The sequence below is a fragment of the Bubalus bubalis genome, chromosome 1 (genome assembly GCF_019923935.1).
Source record: "Bubalus bubalis isolate 160015118507 breed Murrah chromosome 1, NDDB_SH_1, whole genome shotgun sequence".
NCBI lineage: Eukaryota > Metazoa > Chordata > Mammalia > Artiodactyla > Bovidae > Bubalus > Bubalus bubalis.
In genome coordinates, this window is record NC_059157.1 from 177,631,984 (window position 1) to 177,650,013 (window position 18,030).

The window sequence follows — 18,030 nt, forward strand, 5'->3', positions numbered from 1 at the left end:
CTGAGAAGCTTGTGCAAGCTTGTGGGAGAGTTTATTCCTGCTCTCACTGGTAGATGGAGCTGGGTCTTATTCTTCTGATGAACAGCACTGTGCTCAGGAAGACCTAAGCAGCCTGTCTTTTGTTGGGTGGGGCACTGCTGGTTGTGTGGCACTAGATCCTACAGGCTGTTGGGTTAGGCTAGGTTTTGGGGAGGAAATGATGGTTTCCAGGAGGGCTCATATGAGTGACTATTCACCAAAACTGCCAGTGTGTTTATCCCTGCAGTCAGCAACAGCCACCCCTCCCCCCAACAACCCCCCCCTCTCCCCCCCACCATGTCCACCTCTGCAGAAGACCATCCAGTTCTAAAAGATAGGTCCACACCAGACTCTTATGTGGTCACTGCTTTTTTTTTCCCTGTGTGCTGTTGTGTGTGGGACCTTGTGTGCACCCTCCAAGAGTGGAGTTTGTTTTCTACATTCCTATGAAATCTCTGTGAGCTAATCCCACTGACCTTCAATGCCAGATTCTGTGGGGCCCCTTCCCCTTGTTGCCAGGCCCCAAACCTTGAAAGTTTGACCTGGGCCCATGCCTTTCACTACCATGGGAGAACTTCTGTGGGTATAATTATTTACCAGTTTGTGGCTCATCAATCTGGCAAGTATGGGATTTGATTTTATTGTGACTTCACCCCTCCTACTGTGTCATTGTCGTTTCTTCTTTTTATTTGAATCTAAGGTATGTTTTTTGGTAGCTTCCAGTATGCTCCCCCCCTCCACCATGGTTATTCAGGATTTAGTTGTGATTTAGTTGTGATTATAGTGTTTCTGTCAGAAAGAGTGAGGTCATGTCTATCTACTATGCCAACTTTCCAGACTGCATTGTGCTGTGTGCTTAGTCGCTCAGTCGTATACAACCCTTTGTGACCCCATGGACTATAGCCTGCCTATAGTCCATGGGGTCTATGGCCTAATATATGATCTAAGAATATGTTTCCTGTGCACTAGAAAAGGTCCACGGGGCCTGTGGCCTAACATATGACCTAAGAATATGTTTCCTGTGCATTAGAAATGCACTAAGAATGTTTCCTGTGCACTAGAAACAAATGTTGATTTTGGATGGAATGTTCAATGTATATCTGTTAAGTCCATCTGTTCTAATACTTCATTTAAGACAATTATTTTCTTCTTAAGTTATGAAAGTCTTCTATTATACATCTCTTTCTCGCTTTTTTTCTTTTATTGCTTTAATTCTTTTGTGCATATATATTTTCAGGTGTTTTTGTTGGATGATCCCTTTACCATTATTTTACACATTAAATTATTTTTTTTATATTGTCTCCTACTTAATTGTTTCCATTCATTGTCTCCTACTTAAGTCTGTTTTGTGTGATGTGTAAATATCTATCCCAGCTTTATTTTAGTTTTTATTTACATGGTATAGTGTTTCTGTACCTTTACTTCAGTCTGTGTGTCTTTACCTCTAGTGTGTCTTATGTTGGCATCACATAGAAGGAACTTGGTTTTTAATTTACTCAGCTACTCCATGTCTTTTGGTTGGAGAATTTAGTCCACTTACATTGAAAGTAGTTACTGATAGATTTTTGCTTATGCCTTTTTCTTGTTTCCTAGCTGCTCTTGTAGTTACTCTCTGTTTCTTTCTTCTTCTCTGCCTCTCCTTTGTAGTTTGATAACTTTATCTAGTGGTAGGTGTATATTTCTTTATTTTCTATGTATTTATAGTATAGGTTTTTGCTTTGGATTACCATGAGATTTATAACAGCATTTTAAGTTGGTAATAACTTACGTTTCATCCCATTTTAAGGCTCAAAATGTCTACTCTGTCCCCACACTCCATGTTTTATATTTTTGATGTTATATTTAACATTTTGAAAAACTTATATATTTCTTAACTAATTATTTACATGCAAGTCATTAATCCACTACTTTACTATATATTTGCTTTTCAGTGAGATTAATTATTGCATATGTGTTCTGATAACTAAGTAATGCTGTTTCATTTCATCTTAAAGATGTCCGTTAAACATTTCTTGTAGACTAGTTTAATGGTATAGATTCCTTTAGCTTTTGCTTGCCTGGAAAACTCCCTCATCTTCAGTTCCGAATGAGAACTCTTCCAGGTGGAGTTTGCTTGGTTAGAAGTTTCTTTTCTTTTTTTTTTTTTTTTTCCCTACCACTTTGAATATATCATGCATTCCCTTCTGGCCTGTAAAGTTTTTACTGATAAGTGTGTTCAAAGTCTCATGGGAGGTCTTTGTATAGCCAGTTGCTTTTCTCCTGTTGTTTTTAGCATTATCCTTTTGTCTTTAACTTTTAACATTTTATAATGTGCCTTCCTTTGAGCTATTTTCAGTTCATCTTATTTGGTATTCTCTGGGTTTCTAGAACTTGAATGTCTGATTTTTGCTCCTTTCTTGCCCCCTTCTCCTGGGAGACCTAAAATGTGAATGTTAGTATATTTGGTACTGTCACATAATCAAGGTTGCTGGGAGAAATATCAATAACCTCAGATATGCAGATGACACCATCCTTATGGCAGAAAGTTAAGAAGAACTAAGCCTCTTGATGAAAGTGAGAGAGGAGAGTGAAAAAGTTGGCTTAAAGCTCAACATTCAGAAAATGAAGATTATGGCATCTGGTCCCATCACTTCATGGCAAATAGATGGGGAAACAGTGGCTAACTTTATTTTTCTCAGCTCCAGAATCACTGCAGATGGTGATTGCAGCCATGAAATTAAAAGACGCTTACTCTTTGGAAGGAAAGTTATGACAAACCTTGACAGCATATTAAAAAGCAGAGATATTACTTTGCCAACAAAGGTCTGTCTAGTCAAGGCTATGGTTTTTCCAGTGGCCATGTATGGATGTGGGAGTTGGACTATAAAGAAAGCTGAGCCCCAAAGAATAGATGGTTTGAACTGTGGTGTTGGAGAAAACTCTTGAGAGTCCCTTGGACTGCAAGGAGATCCAACCAGATCATCCTAAAGGAGATCAGTCCTGGGTGTTCATTGGAAGGACTGATGTTGAAGCTGAAACTCCAATACTTTGGACACCTGATGTAAAGAGCTGACTCATTTGAAAGGACCTTGATGCTGGAAAGGATTGAGGGCAGGAGGAGAAGGGGATGACATAGGATGAGATGGCTGGATGGCATCACTGACTGAATGGACATGGGTTTGGGTTGACTCCGGGAAGTCTAGAAGCCAGGCCATCAGCTAACAGCTTTTAAAAATATGAGGATATAATATATGCAGTCCTTAAAGGCTGCAAGCATAAGACCCACTGGTTACCAGAGCCAGGCAATCTGAAAGTATATCTTAGAGAGCAATCACAAAAATCAGGGCTTCAGATGAGTGTATAACTTCTTTGTAGAAGATAACGGTGAATTGGAACAAGGCCAAAGAGAGCATCAAAATGACATCCACAGTCTGTATTCTTTGAGAGCTGCTCCATATATGCTGCTACATGTGTGTCAAACCTGAAGCCTGTTTGTCGATCCAAAGGTCCAAGAGAAGTAAAGTAGCCTCTTCCATAGACTGGAAATGTTTTTCAGGCAGCTATTTGTGCAGTGGTCTATGTGTGTTAACCTGCCCAGAATCATCTCTCTAATTGCCACAGTCCATCATCTAAGTACCCCAGCCCCTTGTATCAGAACAAGGTGATCAGGTAGACGTGAGTTCCATTTGTAAAATCTCAGGTGTTAAACACAAAAAACCAGGGCACCAGATACATGTATAAGTTCCTACCAGTAGACTCTGGTGCTCTGTAACACTTCAGAGAGTGAGGGTGAATATAGTGCCCACTCTCTGAAATCATTGAGAAAGGAATGCTCAATCCCTAGATATTTGTTTAAAGAGAACCCTGCCCTTCCGGTCACAATTGTAATGACTGACTAATAGGTCTCTTTCACAGAAAGGTTGAACTCTTGGATCTGTTGCTTCTTCCTATTCCCTGGAAGTGGTAGCTGATTTAGAACTCTTTCTTCATTGGTTAAGGTGTTGCAAGATCTGCAATTTTAAGTCCCACTGGCCTCTAAAGTCAAGTGAAACAAAGGTGTCCCCCTGGCAGCAGTCACAAAAATCAGGGCACCAGGTGGATAGGAGCTCCATTCTGATGACACTGATTATTATAGTTCCATGTGATCAGGAATGCAAACTCCCCTGACCTCTAGAGCCAGGTGATCAAGAATTATATTGTCAGCAACAGCTGCAAAAATTAGGACATCAGGCACATGTAGGCCCCCTTCTAGGAGATATTGGTGCTCCAGAGCATGGCACAGGAAAAGTAAAAAATGGTGCCCACTACTCTTTGTCCCCAGAGTGTTCCATCAGGCTCCTAGATGTGCATGTGTTAAATTAGATGCCTGCGTCTTAGGCCATGGTTTTAATGTAAGCACATGATCCTTATTTGCTTTAAGTTTTAGTTGCCTTAACCTACCTGAGCTGAGCCCTGGGTGGAAGAGTTCAAGTTGTGCAGGCCCTTTTAGAACTTTCTGCTAGATTGATGCTGTTTTATGGGTCTCAAGAGCGATCCTTGTTGATTTTCAAAAGTAGATTTTTTTTGAATGGGGCTCATCTCTCAAGTGTGTATCTTAAAATTTGGCATGCCTGATGTGGAGTTTGAGCCCTACACTCCTCAGGGAGAAGCTCTGGTTTTGAGTTCCATCCAAGTTGTAGTTCACTGCAGTGTAGATTGGTTTTATCTTGTGCCACATTTGATGATATTTTGTGCCAGCCTGTCTTGCTGGTTTGATGTGATTTTCTTGTTGTTTGCCGGATATATAATCATCATTCTGCCAACCTTTAGGTTTTTTTTTTTAAGAGGAAGTCTTTGCATATGTAACTGTTTACTGTTTCCATGGGAGAAGGTGAGTTTAGGATCTTCCTATGTTGCCACCTTAAACTAGAACCTATACCTCCCTTCTTCATGTATGAATATATCTTACAAATCTTTTTATATCAGTCATAAATAACTTTGTTTTTTATATCCATGGCTTCCGTTGACTTTCACAGCCATTTAATAGTAGTGGTTTCCATGGATCTTTTGCCAGTCTGCCTACATATAGGCCATGGATCTGCTGCTGGAAAAGCCCTTTACAAGTTGCTAAATCTCTTTAAGTGTCTCAAGTTTCTCATCTGTAAAGGGGAGAAAAATTGTATTCTGAATAAGGTTGTTGTGAAGTTTAAGCACTTTTTAGTACAATGCCTAGTTGGTAGTGAGCAGCCAAATGCTGCCGGCCATCATTGTCATTATCATCACCATTTTTACTTAATCAGATTCTTATTTATGGGGAAATGGGGTGTTTACCTTTTTTATTGTTGCAAACTATGATTCAGGGCATAACATTGTGTATTCATTATTTTGCACACATGTGATTTTATGAATACTTCGCAACAAGTACAGTATCAAGGCAAAAAGGAATATAAATTTGTAATTTTTATAGACATTTGCCAAATCACGGCCCACAGGGATTGTATCAATTTCTGCTGTCATCAGTGTTTGACATAGTTTAAATGATCAAGAATTTGCAGGTAGATTTCTGATGTTACTTCTGTTTCTAAAATTATTCATAATTTAAAATGACAATTTTTAAAGTTCTTCCTTTTTCTTTATTAAAACTACAATCCTGTCTGGAGAGCCTGCTGAAACAACCTTTCATAAAATATGTATATTGGTGGCTTACTCTTTTAAGAGTCTCATAGGTAACTTGTTAGTATTTAAGGGCTTGAAAGATGATCTTTACTCTTTTTTATTCTGTATTTTCGTATAGTTTTGTTTCCATAAATCTGAATTATTTCAGATTTATTTACCTTTACTCTCCATAATCTTAGGATAATCTATTAGAAATATTCATATTTAAGAATGAAGAATCCGAAAATGAACTGAGGTTAGCTTTTTAATGAGTTCTGAAAATTAGTCTTGAATTAGGGCAATATTCTTCATTATTATTATCAAAGAAAACTTAATAGGACAGAGGAACTTAAGATGTCAGAAAGTTTTTAAGGCTCATGGAGAAATAAAAGGATCAGTAAATAGTGGTCCCTGCTATACTCTTTTCTATTGGGTGAGCTAGATGGGGGCCGTTTCCAGGCTAGAAGATTTAAAAATGGACAAAGAAGAATGCTTGAATGGAGCTTTAGAAAATACCTGTGTTTACTCATGTTAAATGCCTAAAAGTAAGTGAAAGAAATCAAAACAAATCAACAGAAAATATAGTACAAATATATAATGGTATGCTATGCTAAGTCACTGCAGTCGTGCCCGACTCTGTGCAACCCCATAGACAGCAGCCCACCAGGCTCCCCTGTCCCTGGGATTCTCTAGGCAAGAACACTGGAGTGGGTTGCCATTTCCTTCTCCAATGCATGAAAGTGAAAAGTGAAAGTGAAGTCGCTCAGTCGTGTCTGACTCTTAGCGACCCCATGGATTGCAGCCTAACAGGATCCTCCGTCCATGGGATTTTCCAAGCAAGAGTACTGGAGTGGGGTGCCATTGCCTTCTCCGATATAATGCTATAGGAACCAATGAAATAAACAAATGTTTTAAATAGAATAGATAGATTATTACTAAGATTGTTTGATGTAGCAGTTCAAAGATGACTGGTGTGAGGAAGCAGTTTCGGTAGAATTGTGGGACTCAGTTGGAGAAGAATGAACAGGAGAAAAATAAGTAAATAAGGCAATCTTTGGCACAGTCATTATGGCAGCAAAAGGAATTTTTTTCTTAAAAAGTATCAATGCAAAGCTTCTGCTCATTTTAAAAAGTATGACTTTTAAACATCTGATTTTATTTTGTTAGTAATTGTTTTTTTATATATTATAGTCATCTTTAAATATTTTTATATTGCTTTTAATACTGGTTGCTGTTTTGTTGCCTTTCCCTTCACCACATTAAATTGATGCCATGAAATAGTCCTCCCTTTATGAACTAACATAGCTATTTTATTGAAAGTATATTTAAAAATTCCACTCTATGTGAAAACTGCCTTGTCAGTTATGGAAATTGAGTAGTTGAGCATTATTTACATTGGAAATATTTTAACAGTGATATGTGCAACTCATTGCTGAAGAAGTAGGGTTAGCTTTGTCCTTTTTCTTGAATTTTTAAAGAATCAACTTTACCAAGGTCTAATTTCCATGCATTAAAAGCCACCAGAGTATATAGATAGATAGCTTTTGACAAATACATACAGCCATAATGATGACACTCTATTCAAGATCTAAAATATTTCCATCCCCCTAAGAACAGTTCTTCTCATGTTTAATAATTTTAACATCTAATTTTATTTCTTTTGCTTTATAAGTACAGATGAATGTAATTTTACTTATCAAATGTTGTTGTTGTTCAGTCGCTAAGTCATATCCGACTCTTTGTGACTCCATGAACTGTAGTACACCAGACTTCTCTGTTCTTCACTACCTCCCTGAGTTTGCTCAGATTCAGGTCCATTGAGTTGGTGATGCCATCCAGCCATCTCACATCCTCTGTTGCTCCCTTCTCTTCCTGCTCTCAATCTTTCCCAGCATCAGGGTCTTTTCCAGTGAGTGATCTCTTTGCATCAGGTGGTCAAAATATTAAAGCTTTAGCTTCAGCATCAGTCCTTCCACTTATCAAGAGTACCATGAAGTAACTCCTGAAATGACTTCCTTTTTATCTATGGAAATCTGTTTCAGATTGATGCAATATTTTATGACCCATACAAGGTTAAATATAAACAATTTTATTTAATTGAGTGATTTTTAAGAATATCTAACAGAAAGTTATTTTTATTTGAGCTCACTTATCAGTTAAGGACATTTCTTGTTTATTTAATTTTTAAAAATCCTCTGAAAATATAGACTGTTCTATAGTACATAAACAGCCTATTTTCAACACTGTTGAATACTCTGTGCATTACTGTTTTTCTCATAAAATTTTAAATCACAGTAAAAATTTTATCTTTTTTTTTTTTTTTTTTGAAATTGCATATTTCCACGGAGAAGGCGATGGCACCCCACTCCAGTACTCTTGGCCTGGAAAATCCCATGGATGGAGGAGCCCTGAAGGCTGCAGTCCCTGGGGTCGCTCAGAGTCAGACACGACTGAGCGACTTCACTTTCACTTTCACTTTTCACCTTCATGCATTGGAGAAGGAAATGGCAACCCACTCCAGTATTCTTGCCTGGAGAATCCCAGGGACGGGGAGCCTGGTGGGCTGCCGTCTATGGGGTCACACAGAGTCGGACACGACTGAAGCAACTTAACATGCATATTTCCAAAAACTTTTGGAAGTTTTTAAGAACTTTTAAGGGGAAGAACTATTTAAAAGCATTTTTGTTTTCATTCTCCTTCCAACCTATCATTTCTACAGTTGAATATTTGGAATACCTATTGAAAATTAATGAGAGCTATGTATCAATAAATAAAATGTGCTGTAAAATGGTTCTGATTTAAAGATAGGGCAAACATAATTTTTCTCATTTTAAGATTAGTAAAAATTAAGTTAAATAAGAGCTAAATATGCCACTGTAGTTTTTTTAGGACTCTGATTCTATATCATACTTTGACTTTAATGACTATTCATTGCTCCATGCTCTTTCATGCAGTATGACTCAGAGACTCTTCCTGCCTCCATTCCTAATTGTGACTTCAGATAGAGCTGATATTAATCACTTGCAAGGAGCCTGTCAGAAGTTATAAATTAATTATTTTCCTACTGTTTATTGAGTATTATTCTTGTGATTTTTAACTTGAATATTTTATAGTTATGCAGTTGAAACTAAACCTCATTTAATTATTGAGCTTCCCAGGTGGCTCAGTCGTAAAGAATCCACCTGCCAATGCAGGAGACTAGGTTTGATCCCTGGGTCAGGAAGATCTCCTGGATCAGAAAATGGCAACCGACCCCAGTATTCTTGCCTGAGAAATCCTATGGACAGAGAAGCCTGGTGGGCTACAGTCCATGGGGTCACAAGAGTCAGACACAGCTTAGCGTCCAACACATTTATCCAACTAAAACAGAACCTCCTTTAATTATTATGTCAGAATTCTTTGTATTTAAGTTGATTTTGAACCTTGTTTCAGTTTTCTTTAAATTCTGTTATTTTTAACATAGATTTTCAGTGTAAACCACTCATTCTTATAAGAGTGATAATACTTACATAGCCATATTTGAGATAAAAAAGTAAAGTAAGGTAGAAGTATGAAGGAATGAGATGAAAAGGGGGTTACAGCTTTTTCCTTTGTTTGATCCTTATGTAGAGGTTCCTGGCATCTTCAAAGAAAACAGATTCGACTGAAAATATTGTTAAGGAACAGTTAGTTTTAAATAAAAGGAGAATATTCTGATGATTAAAAAAAAAACCAAAAACAGAAGGTGCCTTGAAGGGAGATAACATTCTCTATACTTGGGTGTTTTTTGGACTAAGGTAGCCAGCCACCTGGAATCTTCTTGACCCAGGGATCGAACCCAGGTCTCCTGCTTTGCGGGCCAACTCTTCATCATCTGCCACCAGGGAAGCCTCATATATCTGGTTATCATAAGCCATCTTTAGGGCCCTCTGTACTACATAAATTCATGTTTTATTTCTTTGTCTTTTCCTTCTTCAATACTTCTTTCAACATTTTTCATTAGACTTACCTAATGCATAGGTTATTCAGGTGTTTTTTTTTTAAACGTTTAAAGAATTTTAAATTTCTTAAACAAGGGATTCCTTTAAAATAGAAGTTTGCGGAAGAAAGAAAAACCCAATCACTTTCATATAAAACTTTTCAAATAGTCAAGTTAAATTTAACTTTTAGCATGGAGAGGAAAAATTAACTATAGAATCTGTTGTTCCACAGGTACTGTGAGAATAGAGATGTTTCGAAATATGCAGAATGCAGAAATCATCAGAAAAATGACTGAAGAATTTGATGAGGTATAGCATTTCGCTGTTTATACAAATTGCCTGCTTGTACTTGTAAATGGTGAATATGTTGATTATTTTAAGTTTTGTTTTGACTTTGTACTTCGTATAAGAGAAGTTATAGTATTTTCTCATTTATGTGATAATCCATGCTGTTATTTCCGAAATGAATCATCTTTGGAAATTTTATTACATTGCATGGAGATAGTAGCACTGAGTAATGACTTATGGCTGATAATGATTGGAAAATTAATGGTATGAGGTATGAGTTGATTCTTTACATTCATTCTTGAAGACCATCTAAAATCCTGAATTTATAAATGCACCTCCAACAGTTTCATATTCTGTGGAATGCTAGTCCTCTTAAATGTTTTAAAGAAAAAAGGGTTTGGAGGTCAAGGAAGTGTCAGAAGGCTGGCTATTATACCTACCTAAGATACCTGACCTAAGATTGTCAAAACACATTTTTTTATTTAAGGTTATTAGAAATCCTAACAGTGAAAAATTTCCTAAATTTAATCCGGAATTCTTACTTTATATGGATCCCTGCCACTGACATGTGTCCCTCTGCCCTCCCCCGCCCCCTTTCCATTTTCTGTGTGTGTGTATAGTTCTTCTATTTGGAACACTCTACTTGAGATAATCTGATTTCTATTCAGAATACGAGTTTTCTTTGCTAGTCTTCATGAGTTAATCATGCATGATTTTCCATTTTAAGACTTAAATATTCTCTCAAATAGTTTTACACTAGTCATAAATGTTTATTTTTGAGACACTTTAACAGTTTTATTTCTTTATTTATAGTGAACTCAATTCATGTCATGCTTTAGGCCAGCATCAGTTCCTGTTTTAACATTCTGCCTTTGGTATTATTTTCTATTTTCTGATAGGTGTTCCTTTGTTTTGACCTTCAACACTAACCACAAGGATTGGTTTTCTTATAAGTCCAATCTTTTAGTAACATGGGTTTAGGTTTTTTATTAATAGTAGCAGTAGTATTTATTTTTAATTGAAAAAACTGCTACAAATACATACTAAAGTAAATATTCAAGCATAGGCTGCTCAATGTCTTTTTCTAATCAGGTGTTCACCTTTAGCAGCAGTATCAAAATGTTTTAATGTGCATCTTTCTACATAAACATTCTGTCATTGGCTTTCAGACTATGTAGTCACAATTTATGGGACATAGGGAAGACCTTGAATTGTAACCTATGGACATAATATTTCAGAATCACTTACCTTAATTTCTGTAATCTCAAAAAGCTCTGACAGTTCGTAATCCAGACTCTGAGGTTTGGCTCTAAGGCCACTTGGCCTCAACTAACATAGGCTATTTACAGTCAATTTTTATTTCTCACAGTTTGGGGGGGGGAATATATATATATATATATATTTATATATATATATATATATATATGCATTGCTGTTAAATATTAATGTTCTTAACTACAGAGTGCTACACCAGGTTTTATTGGGGTATGATGAAATATAAGGTTATTCACCAAGTTCACTTTTAAAATTCAAAAACCCTAGATTCTGAAACATTTCTGTGGCGCTACTGTTCAGTAAAATGTATTTTGTTGTTGTTGTTAATATATGAGTTTATACGTTAGAAATAGAAGTTAAAGCCAGGTGACATACAGTTAAGGTGCAAGTAGTAGGTTTACTCACCAGCTGCTATTCTACCATGTGTGGCCTGCAATACAGGTGATTCAGATTGTAGATTTAAAAGTGGTATATGTCTTGGACCTTCCCAGGACTAACACATGATGGAATGATTATTAAGTATTTTAAGACAGTAGTTCCCAAACTAAATTTGAGCTGCAAATTAATGTCTCACTGGGATACTGATGCCTGGCTCCCTTACACATGCCCTAGACATTTGATTAATTTGTAAGGCATGTGACCTTGGCATAGGGATTTTTTTTTAAAAAGCTCACCAGGTGATTGTAACATAGAACAACTATTGAGAACTATTATTCTAAGGTAAGTAAAAAGAGGAATCCAAAATTTAAGTTATAAGAACACTTCATATATGAAAACAGGCTGAGGGGAAAACAAAAATGAATACAGTGTAACAAATGAAATTATTCAGAATTCATGTTTCATATTCTTAAACATTTTGTCTGAATATTTGAGATTATTGACCTAATCAAAGACTTTTAAAAATCAGAGTTCTATTTGAATATAATTCTGTTCTAATATTATTTTTATTGTTATTAGAATAATCTAAAGCAGAAATAGATATCTCCTAGGGCTACATAAAAGTAAATAAATATAATTGTGATGATTAGAAATTTTAATAAATATTTTGTTTCAATTTTAAATATCTATATAATTTAATTAGGTGGCTTAAAACAGTGTCATTAAAAAAATAGGATGCTTACTAATTTGCTTGAGATTTTCTTGTATAAACAATTTGAAAAATAAAAATTTGAACTCAGAATAATGAATAAATAAACACATAAGCAAACAAATAACACAAAATTTCCAGAGAGATTAGTGAACAAGATGTGCCAGACCTATTTGACAATGATGATTATCTGCAAGTATGACAAGATTCAATGAAGCAAGAACAAGTGGAAATTCTGTTTGAAAGGTGGTATTGTGTTTTGGAGGGACAGACTGTATTTACAAAAGCCATTGATGATGCAGAGTGGTAAGACTTATGAGCTCAGTACATAATAAGCATAAGTGGGAGTGAATCACACATTGTTCACTGTAATGAACTCAATGAAATTATAATTCAGATGCAGACAACAAAAATTTTTAACTTCAATTCTTTAGAAAGATATTAATCTTTTACTACTGTGTATATACTTGAGAATGCATTTAAATCCTTGCATATTATTAAATACACAGGTTTTTTTTTTTTTTTCTTAAATACTTAATTCCTTGGGAGTAGAAGGAGGTTAGTTTTTAAATTATGATTTGTGATAAAATTCTGAAATATCTGATGAAAGGAGTCATTAGATCCCAAGATCCTAGAAAAATGCCTAGTTAACAGGGAAAAGCCACTAACTTCTGTTGAATGAATGACTGAATATGTTGTATTATAGCGAAGTGAAGTAAAGGTGAAATGAGGTAGAAATCATTTCGATTGAAACTGTTTGAATTGAAAAAGGTGGTCAAAAGTATGTTATTGCCTGAAAAAATAGTATGCTGTAACTTCTATTCCTTATTACAAACTAGTCATACCCAGTTATTACATGACCTTTTTTTGAAAGCCCTACAAATCTCTACTTGGCCAAAAGTCTTTTGTAATTCTAATAACAACCTAATTAGAAATATGTTAATTCCCAAAGCAGTCTATAACTCTTCAAGGTCAGTAGATATACTTGGTTCCTGGTGGACAACCAAGTTGTCATTAGATAAAGGAAAATGTAATTGTATTTCTTCCTGAGATTATTAGAATCAGATCTCCATATATAAATTCTTAGATATGGTTTCTCAAAGGTCAGTTTGTATAGTTTTCAAATATTTAAGTAAGACATCTATGTTGGGGAATCTTTGCAACACAACATGTTTCACAGTCAGCTGACCCTTGGACGATGTGGGTATTGGTTACTGTAATGCTGCTGTAGCTGAAAATTGTCAGTATAAGTTTTGACACTCCCAAAAGTTAACTACTGATACCTTACTGTTGACTGGAAACTTTACCAATAATATTGACAGTCAATTAACATGTATTTTGTGTTTTATGTGTAGTATATGCTATATTCTTATACTAAAGTAATCTAGAGAAAATAAAATGTTATTAAAATCATTAAAAGGGGAAAGTAAATTTACAGTATTGTGTACTACGTTTATCATTACGGAAAGTTTATGTCATCAGTTTACAAGGTGAATCATCCGTTAGTACTTGTATCAGTATTGTCTTATATGATACAAAACACCATAGTAGATGTTACATATATAACTAACACTAGACATCAAAAATGAAAAGATACTGTGAATAATTCATATTGATTTATAATTATGATGATTTATGGGTGATGATGAAGAAGGCAATAATATAATTGCTTTGTATTAGCCTAGTGTAACTGATAAAATTGTTTCACAGTAGCCTTGCCTTTACACTAATGAATGAATTGTTATAAAATTTTTATAGCATATAGTATTACTGTCATATTTATACTATTGGAAACATTTTTGTAAATCACGCTGATACATAGTTTCAGCTCATATATAGCTGATACAAGATATGTTGATACATAGTTTCTCCAGCTATATGAGAGAGAGTGAGTCGTACTATATACATTACTATACAGTAATGTAACTCTTTGAAAGCAAAGTTATAGAACACTGTGTGAAAAATATCACTCACCTTGTGCTTGTCTTGCGCACAAAACATAATTGAACACTTAAGCAATGATGATGGCACAAGAACTTACACAGTTCTTGCCATAAAAAGATAAAGATAGTGCTAAGGTGTGTCTGACTCTTGCGATCCCATGAAGTGTAGCCTGCCAGGCTCCTCTGTCCATGGGATTCTCCAGGCAAGAATACTGGAGTGGGTTGCGATTTCCTTCTCCAGGGGAACTTCCTGATCCAGGAATTGAACCCAGGTCTCCCGCATTGCAGGCAGATGCTTTACCTACTGAGCTATATGGGATATTTTCCATTGGAGACACACACATATACAACAGATACATTTATTAAGTGTATGACATGGTGATTATTTGCTGTTCCTTAAGTGGAAGTGAATCATCATAAAAGTCTTTTTCCTCATTATCTTTACATTGAGTACGCTGAGAAAGAGGAGAGTTTGGTCTTGCTGTTTCAGAGATGGCAGATGTGGAGGAGGTGGAACAGTAGGCAGGAAAACAGGCATATTCAGTGTAATTTTATGCAAATACATCATAATTTCTGTCTGAATTTTGCTTTTTCATCTGTATAAAAATGCTTCTATATAATACCAAACCTTCTTCCACCATTTGCTTTAGTTTCAGTGCTCTATATTAAAAGGGTCCTTGTTGTTAAAGAAGTTAAAAGTAGTATTTGAGTAAGATTGTCTAATGTTATTTGTTTTCTGGAATTGTTTATTCTATGTGTTCTTCCTCATTGTACAGTACTGGTTTGGAAGCACTCATCTCTGTCAAGTCATCTTCTCATAATTCCTTTGGTGTAGTGTCTATTAGCTCTTGATTTCTCCAAGATTCGTATCTTAAAAACGCTTCACCACACCCCACCTTTTATGCCATATTCATAGTCTCTTTCATGATTCCTTTGATGGGCTCTCTCCTAAGTCCTCTGAAGTGATGGAAAACATCTGGGCAAAATTTATCTCCAGTGGGAATTTATTATTTCAGGTCTGATAGCTTTCATGACTTTTTCTGTAGCAACAATGGCAACTTCAGTGGTGAAGTTCTTTCAGACTTTCATGATGTTCTATCTTCCATAGTACAGAGACAATCCTTTCCATCGATTACTGTGTATCATGAGGCCCTTATGTAAACATTTTATTCAATCATCAGGCACAGTAAAGGACAGAAACGGTTAAGGACCTAACAGGAGCAGAAGACATTAAGAAGAGGTGGCAAGAATGCACAGAAGAACTATACAAAAAAGTTCTTAATGATACAGATAATCGCAATGATGTGGTCACTCACTTGGAACCAGACATATTGGAGTGTGAGGTCAAGTGGGAAATAATTACTTAGGAAATAATTATATGCACAAAGTTAGCTGAGGTGACAGAATTCCTCCTGAGCTATTTAAAAATCCTGAGAGCTACACTCAGTATGTCAGCAAAGTTTGAAAACTCAGCTGTAAGGACTGGAAAAGGTCAGTTTTCATTCCAGTCCCAAAGAAAGGCAATGCCAAACAGTGTTCAAACTACCATACATTTGTGCTCATTCCACATGCTAGTAAGGTAATGCTCAAAATCCTTCAACCTAGGCTTCAGCAGTATGTGAACTTCCAAATGTACAAGCTGGGTTTTGAAGTGGCAGAGGAACCAGGGATCAGATTGCCAACATCCATTGGATCATAGAGAAAGCAAAGGAATTCCAGAAAAACTTGTTTCATTGACTACATGAAAACCTTAGACTGTGTGGATCATAACAAATTATGGAAATTTCTTCAAGAGAGGGGAGTACTAGACCACCTTACCTGCCTCCTGAGAAACCTATATTCAAGTCAAGAAGCAACAGTTAGAACCAGACGTGGAACAACTGACTGGTTCAAAATTGGGAAAGGAGTACAACAGCACTATATATTGTCACCCTACTCATTTAACTTATGTGCAGAGTGTGTGTTTGCATGCTGAGTCAGTCACTTCAGTGGTGTCTGACTCTGTGCAGCCCTGTCACTTTAATCCACCAGGCTTATCTGTCCATGGGATTCTCCAGGCAGTACTGGAATAGGTTGCCATTTTCTACTCCAGCGCATCTTCCCAACCCAGGGATCAAACCTGAGTCTCTTACATCTACCTGCATTGGCAGGCAAGTTCTTTACCACTAGTGCCACCTGGGAAGCCCCTATATGCAGAAAACATTATGTGAAATGCCAGGCTGGATGAATCACAAATTGGAATCAAGGTTGCTGGGAGAAATATCAATTTCAACCTCAAATATGCAGATGATGCCTCTCCAATGACAGTAGTTGGAAAGGAACTATAGAACTTGATATGGGTCAAAAAGGAAGTGAAAAAGCTGGCTTGAAACTCAACATTGAAAGACTAAGAAGACCATGGCATCCAGTCTCATCACTTTATGGCCAATAGAAGGGGAAAAAGTGGAAATAGTGACAGATTTTATTTTCTTGGGATCCAAATCACTGGACAGTGACTGCAGCCATGAAATTAAAAGACCCTCCTCCTTGGAAGGAAAGCTTATGACAAATCTCGACCGCATATTATAAAGCTGAGACATCACTTTGCCAACAAAGGTACATACAGTCAAAGCTATGGTTTTCCCAGTAGTCATGTATGGATGTGAGAGTTGGACCGTAAAGAAGGCTGAACATCAAAGAATTGATGCTTTTGAATTGTGCTTTTGGAGAAGATTCTTGAGAGTCCCTCGGACTGCAGAGAGTCAATCCTAAAGGAAATAAACCCTGAATATTCATTGGAAATACTGATGCTGAAGCTTCAATACTCATCTGATGTGAAGAGCCAACTCGCTGGAAAAGACCCTGGTGCTCAGAAAGATTGAGGGCAAAAGGAGAAGAGGGTGGCAGAGGATGAGATAGTTAGATAGCGTCACAGAATCAATGGAAATTAATTTCAGCAGACTCCAGGTGATAGTGAAAGATAGGTGAGCCTGGCATGCTGTAGACAATGGGGCTGCAAAGAGTTGCACACGACTTAGGAACTGAACAACAACTGTGACTTCCTCATCTAAAGACCAAATTAGAGATGTTTTATTTCAGAACAGTTTGATTACTTTGACACCTTCAGTGTTGAATTCATGGAGTTCTGGGTAATCAGGGGCATTGTTCATTATGAAAAGAATTTTAAAGTCAGTCTCTTACTGGCAAGGTACTTCCTAACTTCAGTGACAAAGCATAAATGGAATCAGTCCAGAAAAAGGGTTCTCATTGTCCATGCATTCTTATTGTACAACCAAAAGTCTGGTAGCCAGTGTTTATCTTTTCCACTTCAAGGCTGAGGAGTTTGTAGTTTTTTAGTTAAGAGGAGTCTTGATCATAAACCTGACTTCTGTGTGTACAAAAAGTAGAGTTAACCTATGCCTTCATGCCTTTTGGCTTGGTGCTCACTTCTCTTCCTTACTAATGATATTCTTTATGATAATTTTTTTCCTGAAAAAATTTTTTTTCACAAAAGGGCACTTTCATCTGCATTAAGAACTTGTTCAGGCAGACTTACATACCGCTGAGCATGTGCAGTTGTAAATAAACTTTGTCCCTTCTCCACTTAGTCTGTTGGCTGTCAGTTAATCTTCAGGCCCTCTCTACCGGATCCAAGCTAGAAGGAAAAGAAGTTTTTCCTTTCAGAAGTTTTGTTGACTAGGACAGGATGGTTGGAACTTTCTGCTCAGTCCAGAGACAGTAGCTGCAGCTGAGATCACTAGTCCAGCAAAGATGAGCTACTCTCCTGCCATTGAGATATGTAGGAACACACCCAGCCGTGAACAGCGAGGTATCTGTTATGCTGGAGAGCAGTTTCTAGCACTGTTGA

The 18,030-nt window shown here is 36.6% G+C and overlaps 1 protein-coding gene across 3 annotated transcripts in view; it reads left to right on the forward strand.

Moving 5' to 3' along the window:
* The window catches only part of STAG1 (stromal antigen 1), a 507,863-nt gene that overhangs the window by 278,761 nt on the left and 211,072 nt on the right, over positions 1-18,030 (forward strand). For all 3 annotated transcript variants that reach the window (XM_025291338.2, XM_044946850.1, XM_025291345.2), the window contains one exon: positions 9,823-9,899. In XM_025291338.2, coding sequence (XP_025147123.1) covers positions 9,823-9,899 — 77 coding nt within the window. The remainder of the gene's footprint in view (positions 1-9,822; positions 9,900-18,030) is intronic.